Source organism: Alligator sinensis, unplaced genomic scaffold (genome assembly GCF_000455745.1).
Source record: "Alligator sinensis unplaced genomic scaffold, ASM45574v1 scaffold686_1, whole genome shotgun sequence".
NCBI classification, from domain to species: Eukaryota; Metazoa; Chordata; order Crocodylia; family Alligatoridae; genus Alligator; species Alligator sinensis.
Window position 1 is genome coordinate 724,909 of NW_005842760.1, and position 9,052 is coordinate 733,960.

At 50.6% G+C, this 9,052-nt stretch overlaps 2 protein-coding genes across 4 annotated transcripts in view; one reads left to right on the forward strand and one right to left on the reverse strand.

The window, feature by feature from the left end:
* Positions 1 to 250, forward strand: part of ACP2 (acid phosphatase 2, lysosomal) — a 9,379-nt gene extending 9,129 nt beyond the window's left edge. Inside the window, exons 8-9 of the mRNA XM_006034656.3 lie at positions 1 to 8; positions 87 to 250. The exon at positions 1 to 8 is cut by the window's left edge and continues 174 nt beyond it. Of these exons, the coding sequence (XP_006034718.1) occupies positions 1 to 8; positions 87 to 223 (145 nt within the window). The 3' untranslated portion in view covers positions 224 to 250. The remainder of the gene's footprint in view (positions 9 to 86) is intronic.
* Positions 251 to 3,182: 2,932 nt separating this feature from the next.
* DDB2 (damage specific DNA binding protein 2) overlaps positions 3,183 to 9,052 on the reverse strand; it is a 28,733-nt gene continuing 22,863 nt past the window's right edge. For 2 of the 3 annotated variants that reach the window (XM_025216671.1, XM_006034662.3), the window contains exons 9-12: positions 7,092 to 7,237; positions 6,757 to 6,921; positions 5,617 to 5,662; positions 3,183 to 3,461 (exon numbers count right to left, since the gene is read on the reverse strand). In XM_025216671.1, the coding sequence (XP_025072456.1) occupies positions 3,214 to 3,461; positions 5,617 to 5,662; positions 6,757 to 6,921; positions 7,092 to 7,237 (605 nt within the window). In that variant the 3' untranslated portion in view covers positions 3,183 to 3,213. Of the gene's footprint in view, positions 3,462 to 5,616; positions 5,663 to 6,756; positions 6,922 to 7,086; positions 7,238 to 9,052 lie in introns of all 3 variants that reach the window. The other variant, XM_025216672.1, reaches the window with a different exon arrangement.

Below are 9,052 nucleotides of genomic sequence, written 5' to 3' on the forward strand. Positions count from 1 at the left end.
ACAAGTGAGTGCTGTATGATCTGGGGAATAGTAGAAAAATGAGAGCTTGTGTGCTGCTGTGCTGACTTCTTGCTTTCTCCTTGCAGAACTGATTGTGGCTCTAGCTGTCTGTGGATCCATCCTCTTCCTCCTGATCATCCTCTTGTTGACTGTCCTCTTCCGCATGCAGTCGCAGCCTCCTGGCTACCGGCATGTTTCCAATGAGGGAGAAGAGCAGGCATGACAGTCACTCCAACCTCTCCTCATGCAGCAGGAGGGAGCAGTGCTGTTCCCAAGGATGAATGGGTACCCTTCAGTGATTGAGAATTCTTCAGCTCTGACCATTGCTCCCCAGACTGAAGCTGGGCTTTGACAAGACTTTGGCAGAACCTGGCTGCTCCTAACACTAAACATGATGTTTGCAGAAGGTGAAGTGCCACAGGTGGGCTGACCTCAAAGAAATAAAATATCCTCTCCTGAACGTGGTGTGCTATATGGAATCCTCAATTCCAATTCAGTACTACCACTCAAGGACTCCCCTTCTACTCAGTTTGGCCAGCCAGGGCATTGCATCTCAGGAAGACTTTTTCCTTCTAATGATTGTAAACTTTACCACTCACCCTGACTGCAGCAAAGGACCTGGACCTCTCCAAGATGTTGTGATCTCCTGCTCAGTCTGGAACTGCCTTGTTCTTTTAGGTCATTTTTTGTGTATATTGTAATCAGCCTAGTGGCTCAAGACAATGGGAAGGCTGGGCCTGGGCCTGGGCCAGAGCCCCAGCTGGTTAGGGACTGAATCCTCACCTGCTCTCCAAGCACTCTGAGCTGCTGGAGATCACAGGCAAATTAGGAATACTTGATTAAATCATTCCTGTCTTTGCTACTTGATTGGTGCTAGCATCTGGTCACTTTCCCCCCTCCCTTATTCTATATCACGAGTGAAAAACCAGCCTTAAGTCAGGGAAGGCCTGTAAACCTGACATTGGGTCCAAAGTTCATTGCCAGGGTAGGCTGGACATGTCCAAGCTTGACAGAGGCTTTGCCAGGTGAATTAACCTGCGATGCCCAATTTGTGATCTTTCCAAGCTGTCACACGCCCAGCTCTGTTGTGCAATGTTACACAAAGGAGAAAGTGCCCTGCCTGTTCCCTGGGCCAGGAGCTTTGATTACCTTCATAATGCTATCCTGCAGAGCTACAATTGCTTGTGGTTATGAAATTATCAAGCCCTTTTTAAAGCTATAGCCTTTGAGCTGACTGCTCTAGATTCCTCTGGGTATGTATAGCTACGGCCTCTTTAGGAGGAACTGGCAATACTCCCTGTACCACACTGTGGGCAGAGGTTGGCTGTAGGCCCAAAAAATGTGCATTGCAGGCAGAAAGTATTATGTGGCAGTCTAAGGCCACGTAGCGGAAAAGTCTGCTTCTGAAATCAGAACGGACACCACCTCCACTAGCTTTCTCCCTATCGCTGAGGCTGTTGTTCACGTGCCAGGATTTGGATCTTCTTTCAGAAGGGTTGCTAAGAGTGATCATATCTCTGCCACTTGGGTGGAAGCAGCAAGCATCTCTGAATGCTGCAATGGGTGCTGGGAATATTATACTAAGCCCTCATCACCTTGCCTGCCACTTCCTATTCTGTGGTTTGTGGCAAAGGATGAGAGACTGCAGCAGGCACCAGAGGCGCTGGCTCTTCACATGGTGATGCTGCACATTCACTTCCCAGTTTTAGTTCCCTTTCTGGTCCAGTTCCCTTCCCTTCTTGGCAATAGAGGCCAGTACTCTGATTACAGGCGCTTCCTTTTCTTCCCCTACTGTGGATCATGGGGACTTTTTCCCTCCGCATAACAGGCTGTTGCCAGCATGGGAACTCTCTCAGCAGAAGCTGTCTGCTGCTCTCAGCAGCTCCCTCACCTATTTCTCTCCTTGTTGGGGATGTAAACATAGGTCTCCTGCCAGTCAAGACCGTAACAAAGAACAAGCAGCTGCTCACAGGAACAGGCATGAGGAAGAGAGGTAAAAGGAAGTGCATTAGAGGCAACCAAGCCTATTTTTTTAATGCAAAAGGTTTTGCACAAATGAAAGAGAGGTTTCTATAGTGATTAAGACTTTGTGAATGAGTTTCTGTAATTCTGTTCTGTTATTTCCACCCCTCCTCCTGTGCATTAAAATCAATCTTGGACTCGGCTTGTGATGCTCCTTTTCCTTTGTGTGCATTCACAGGCCTGTTATCTCTTCATAGTCAGATATTTGTGGAGTCTATTGCAATGGACTCCTTTTCACAGCATGAAGATTGGGTGGGAGGGGTAGCAGGGAGGTTATGGGGGTCTGTGGGGGGAGGGAGAGAGAGGGAAGGATGGGTCAGGACCCTTATTAACCAGCACACCCATAGAGTGATCCTAAATAAGATGGGCACAAAATTAACACGGGTTTTGGCTCCTACTACCTAACGTATTCAGGACTGAAAGTCTTCTATGTTCTTTTACAAGAAACCTTTGTAGAAGGACTATTTATGTAAATGCCTACCACACCTCTGCTGGTATAGGCTCAAGAAAAAAACAACTCAACAGCCCCTCCCTCCCCCTTAGAAGAAGCCCTGTATGGTACAAAATGTTTATTAATTCTTCAGTACTATGAAAAGAACAATGAATCCCAGTAGGGCCCAAGCCAGGGCCACAGCCAGCAGTCTTTGGGGGCAGACACTGCCCCTTGGCAGCTTTGTAAACACAAACTTTAAACCTTAAAATCTTTCAGGTTGACAGCAGCCCTGAGATGTGGGACTAGGAGAAAGGATGTGGGAAGAGAATCCTCAGGTTCTGCTTTGGGAACATTTAGCCCCACATTTGGAAGAACTGGAATGAACAAAGCAACTAAAACTCTGAAAACATGAACTACAGCATTAGCAGGCCCCAGCTCAGCCCTGGCTGTTCCACACTGGCCTCATCCTGCAAGACTGGTAAAGAGTAGGCCTCAAGCATAAGTACAAGAATGCTCTTTTCTGGTTCCTGCAATGAATGCTAGCATACAGCATGATGTTCTGGCTCCTACAATACTTGATAGAAGTAATAAAAGTGTGTGTGTTGTGCCCTCTACAGGAGGAGCTGGGCAGTGACACCTTCCCTTTAAGGGGGAATGAGAGAATAAGGGAAGCAACATAACACAGGGAGGAAGGACATAGCAGAAGGCTAGTACTTGCAGGGCAGCTCTTGCTCACTGTCAGTAACAGCTTTGTCTGATCAGTCCTCTAGATCCTTCTTCTGCTTTCTGCCCTGTGATTTGGTATTTTTGCCCTTTATTTTAGTCTCTTCCAGTTCCTGAGCAAGCAGCTTGGCTCTGAGTTTGCTTTTTCCTTGATTTGGTTGTCTCTGCCCCCCACGTCTGGAGGAGCTCCTGCCTCCAATCCCCTGCTGTGTCATGGCTTTCAAGAGGTGTTCCTGCTTCTTGGCCACCATCTCCTCCCGACTCCAGATCAAAATATTAAAACCTATTGAGAAAAAAAAGTCAACATGTACCCTCAGAGATACTGATGAGGCTTTAGGTCCTCTTGGGGGAAGTCACCATCTATGCCAGTTAAACATTTGGCAAGATGCTACACAACATAAGCAAGAAGTGTCTTTTCTGGATGCTTCCCAATCACCAAAGATGGTATCTCTTCATTCCTGATCTTCCCTTCACAGAGCCCCATTGTAAGGCTCACATACCTGGCCATGGGAGATCTTGGGGCAGTACCTAAAAGTTAGGAGATGTAAACAATTGCCTAGTCCCAAGCCTTTCCACAGGAAGAGCTGTTCTATCAAAGATTCTGCCATGAATGAGAAACTAACCATAGTAGGACCAGCTTTCCGAGGTCCTAGAGAAGCCCAAGCAGGCCAAACTGGGGGACCTTTCAATCTAAAGCATGGATAAACTTGATGGTCCAAAGGAGCGGAACAGCACAGCTAGAGACTAGCAAAAGAAGGCAATAGGGGTGGGACTTTTTTTCACCTTGCTTTTCTCTCAGTTCAGCGCCAATAGGTAGCAGCAGCTCCCTCCCCTGGGAAGCCTGCTTTCCCATGTACCTAATCATCAGGGACCCAGGTTTTCCATTTCCCACAGAAAAACAGTAAAACATGGATGCACATACACATTGCACAGAGCCACCAGGCAGCCTGGAGAGCAGTTCCACAGGTAAATGGCAGGGGGTATTGATGCCTCCATAGGGAGGGAGGGAGGGAGGAAGGGAGTTGGGAGGGCTAGTGCTGCTGCCTTGCTGGGCGGTGTGTGGGGCTTGGGGCCCAGGGCCGCAATGTGTGGTCACAGGGTCCCAGTGGGAAGCAGGACGGTGCCACGGGCTGCTTGCCTGGGAGGCAGGGGGCTGGCTCCCTGCTGCTGCATGCACTCTGGGGCAATGGGGACCCATGCCCCCAAATCTGTGCACAGGACGGGGGCTGCCTGCTGTGGGCTCAGGCTCCTGCCCTGCTGCCCTTCCCCGGGGCCTCTGTAGCCTGGTGGGTGGGACCTGGCACTGCAGGGCAGAGTGGGGCCGCACAAGAAAGCTGCTTACCTCTGCAAGCTCTGCACTGCCCTGGCAATGCATCCCCTGCCCATGTGGCACCAGTGAGGGGCACAACCCCACACTGCTGCTCCTGCTGCATGTGCAGGGGACGTGTCACCAGGGCAGTGCAGAGCTTGCAATGGCAAGCAGCTTTCGTGCACAGCCCCACTGTTCCCTGCAGTGCCAGGTCGCATCCACCAGGCTGCAGAGGCCCTGGGGGAGGGCAGGAAGATGGGGAGCTCAAGCCTGCAGCAGCCAGTCAGCCCCACCCCCACCCAATGCACAGATCTGGGGGGGCATGGGTCCCCCCTACCTTCCAGTAGTTCACACAGCTGCAGGGAGCCACCCTCACACCTGAGCCTGCAGCAGGTAGGCAGCAGGGGCAGGGGAGCCAGGCTCTGCTCCAGTAGCTGCCATCTCCTGCCAAGGGCAGAGGGCTGCGGACCCAGGTCCCTGGCCCCGCAACCCTGGCAGCTGGAGGTCCCCTCCAGCAGGGCTGGGGAGCAGGGGTTGTGGGGGGAAGTGAGGGGCATGAGCAGGACCAGGGGTTTGTGGGGGGTGGGCAGGAAATGAGGGGCACCAGCAGGGCTGGGGGAGGCTATGAGAGGAGTGAGGGGCACAGGCAGGGCCAGGGGGGAAACTAAGGGGCACCAGCAGGATTGGAGGGCCTGTGGGGGAGGAGTAAGGGCACAAACAGAGCCAGGGGGGGCTTTCATTTTAATCATAGATTTCAGGGCATTTTATCAGAGAACTTGCAATTTTTTATCAGAGAATTTGAGATTTTTTATCAGAGAAAACCAGGATCCCTGCTAATCACAATTCCCACTTCAGCAGATGTTTGCAAAGCAATTTGGTAGCAACTGATTAATCCTCAGGAAGGCAAGAGTAAGAAATACTGGGGTGGGTCTTTACCAGTTTCATAAACAAATGAATTAAGCCACTGCAAATGTTAATGGCAGACCTCTTTTTAGCTTCCTGGGGCCCTTCCCTCCTAGCACATCCCTATTTGGAGAATCCAGTCTGCCCTCTTTGGGACCAGAACCCACTATCCCAAGTGTCCCTGTAAGGAGAAAGAGAAGCCAGAGACCCCCCCCACATCACTTACCCATGCCAGAGGCCAGTGTGTCTCCCATAGGGTTAAACTTATTAAGCTGCGGATAGAAACAAAATGACAAACTGTAAGTGTCACTGTTTCCCTAACAACATCAAACAATCCAAGAACCAGAATGTTCCCTACAAAACCTGCAGAAAGGACTCTGGCTAAGCGTGAATCCACTCTGCACAGCTCAGCCATTTGGGCTCACATGGTTTACACACCATCTACCTGGAGCAGTGGTTTGGCCAACAGGCCTCAGTCAGTAGGCCAGACCCACCTGTCACGCTGGCATAAATCAGGAGTAACAATATTGAAGCCAATGCAGTAATCGTGTGAAACTGCAGTGAAGGTGAGGCAAATCTGGCCCATACTCTCTCCTCTCTGCTCACCTTCTCTACAGAGAGAGAAGAGGTAAGACCCTGTGCTTGGGAGCTGAATGTGCTGACAAGATTAGCATGCCCTTCCACTCAGTGGGAGAAGCTGGAGGATCAGGTCATCAAAACCTGATGCGAGAGCTGTAAGTTGTGCAGACAACTTGTAACCATACTCCCACTCTGCTTCTCTCCACCCCCTGACAGGGTAATTCACAGTGGCTCCACTGCACGTGGCCAGGAAAGGGCCAGATCTCAGGCACAGAGGTAGCAGCTAAGGCAGTGGTTTTAAAATTGGCTAAAGTCACAGAACGTTTTCATAGCACTTCTGCCATGGAACCCCTATCCTAAAGACCGATGCAGTCAGGCAGCCTGGCCAGACAATGGCAGCACACTGCCTCCCAACCCGCTCTGCCATTACTCCCAATCTCTCTGTGGAACCCCTGAAGCTGTGGAAACCACAGAACTCCACTGTTCCACAAAACAGTTTGAAAACCACTGATCTAAGGCATCTCTTGCATGAACCCTTGACCAGGACTCTCTCTTAGGAGACTGCTCCCTATGGTAGATGTTCTGTGCCACTGTAAGTCATGACAAACACTTCCTGAACTGTTCCCCCATGTGGCTAGTTCAGACTGTTTCTCCCACCACACCTTGCCACCAAGCCTCCTCCAGGAAAAGCACCTGCAGTAATGGAGGAGATGATTCCCAGCTTGAAATCCTGCTCCTTTTATCTTACTAACATAGTGGCCCTTTCAGCTTCAGTGTCCATACTCACTGAAATAATGCCAGATGCATTGAGGTCATGGAGCTGGCACACCATCTCCCCAGTGTTTCCATCAAATATATCAACAGTTCGTAGTTCATCCACAGTGTAGCTGGGGAACTTGGGGTCTGGGTAACGACCTGCCACAATGAGGTCATAACGAGGATGCCATGTTGCCTAAACACAAAGCAAAGAGATGGTGGGTAAACAATTCCAGAAGAACGCTGTGAGCAACCACAATGCAGTGTCCTATCTTGAACAGAAATTATATCATTGCATTTTTTTTGCACCTGATGCTAGAAGCATGCTACGAAAATGCCTTCTCAGGTTGCACTTGCTTACCTTACCTTGATTGGTGTGAGGTGCTGGAACTGCCGATGTGGATGTGGGATCAGGTGCTGTGGTTTGCTCCAATCTGAAGAGGAGTAAACTCTGATTTCACTGTGTTGGTCTGTGCTCAAGAGCTTTGCACCATCTGTTGGGCTGAAGTAAGCTGGGAAAGAACAAGAAGACAGATGAGAGATCACAATCCCACAGGTAAAGAGAAAGGAGATTTAAAAGCCAAGAGGACTAATTGGGAAACTTGTAAAAATGTCTTAAAAAGTTATTAAAAAGGACATGTGCCCCCAACAGAAAAGGCTCTGCCCTTGTCAAGTACTTTTCAACTCAAGAAGTTCAAAAACTGAAAGTTACAGTGCGGGCATGTCAGGGAAGTATCCATAGGCAGAGGGAGAAAAATTATTTTGGGGGGCTGAGCATGCATGCATCTGCGCCTGCCCCCCTGGAGGTAAGTTTTGTGGAGGAAGGGGTGTGGGGAGAGGAAAGGGCTGTGGGCGGAGCAGATCGAGGCCCCGACCTGCACAGCTGGGGCAGGGCACAGGATGGAGCTGTAGTGAGTGGTTTGTCTGGGGCAGGGGGCACCTGGAGGGGGTGACGACTCCTGCCGCTGCACGCACTCCAGGAGGCACGGGAGGAGTGTGCCCCAGATTTGCATGCAGGGCGAGGGCAGGCAGCCGCTGCATGGGATGGGGCTGTGGCTGTGCCAGGCTCTTCCCAGCGAAGGGCTTGGGCCAGGCTGCACTTGGGGCAGGCAGCAGAGCTGGGAGCAGGGGCTAAAGCGAATTTTGGGGTGGCTGCAGCCCCATCTTCCCCCCCACAGCCTCTCTCCCAGGGCTGCCACCACCCACCCCAAATGCAGCCAGCCCAACCCCTGCGCCTCCCCTCCTCCCCCCACCTGGTAGAGCCTGGCACAACCCCGGCCCCAGCTCACAGTGAGCGGGAGCCCAAGCTGCCCCATGCAGATCTGGGGGCACATGCCCCCCGTGCCTCCTGGGGTGTGTGTAGCAGCAGGAGCTGTGCCCCCTGGATGAGCCGCTTGCAGCTCAGTCCCAAGCCCCACTGGCTGCACAGTGCCCGCCCCAGCCTCACTCCCTCCCCACCCCTGCTGCAGCCACCGGGAGCCTGCAGCTGCCTGGTAGCCCTACCACTGCCCTGCATTTGTGGGAACTAAGCCCCATTACCCACTCCTTTCCACTGCCTATGGAAGTATCATTATCATTTTATAGCTGAAGAAACAGACACTGAGCAGGAAACAAGCTGGCCCAAGGTCACAGGGCAAGTCACTGGAAGAGCTAGAAACAACCTGACTGTTCTTACTTCCCTGCCCAGCTACACCACATTCCCTTCCAATGCTAGGGACAGAACTAGAGGAATCTTGATTCCCAGACCCTGCTTCCAGCATTGGAACTTCAGCACCAGAAGATGAGGAACATCTCGACTACCCCAAATGAATTCCATTCCCCAACTTCAGAAACCTTCAGTATTTTCACAGTGAGCACTCAGAGGCAGCACTGCAAGAATGTCAGAGGACAATTATCTTCTTAAACAGAAGAACAGCTTATCTACTGGTGTCAATTGTTCAGGATGGTTTAGCCAGAAATCAATAAGACTGAAGTGGCACCAACACTTTCCTACAAGACTTTTATCAATGCCTAAAAATTTTAAAATTACATAATATCTAGATATCATGAAATTTAGACCTTAAATGCTGGAGGCTGCAAGTGGGAGAGAAACAGTAGAAAAAAACCCTGGTCATACCCTGTTCACTCTCTCTTTCAGCATCTACTCTCTGTCACTCTGTGACACAGGTTACTGTACAACATGGACCTATGGTCTGGCCCAGTAAATGGGGGTTCTTTCTTATCTGAACATGGTAAGATTAAACAATTTTGATGCAAACTTAATTTTTCAGCTCACACATAGAAGAAGATGGCTGAAACAGCAGACTGATACATACATACCTGTGGTA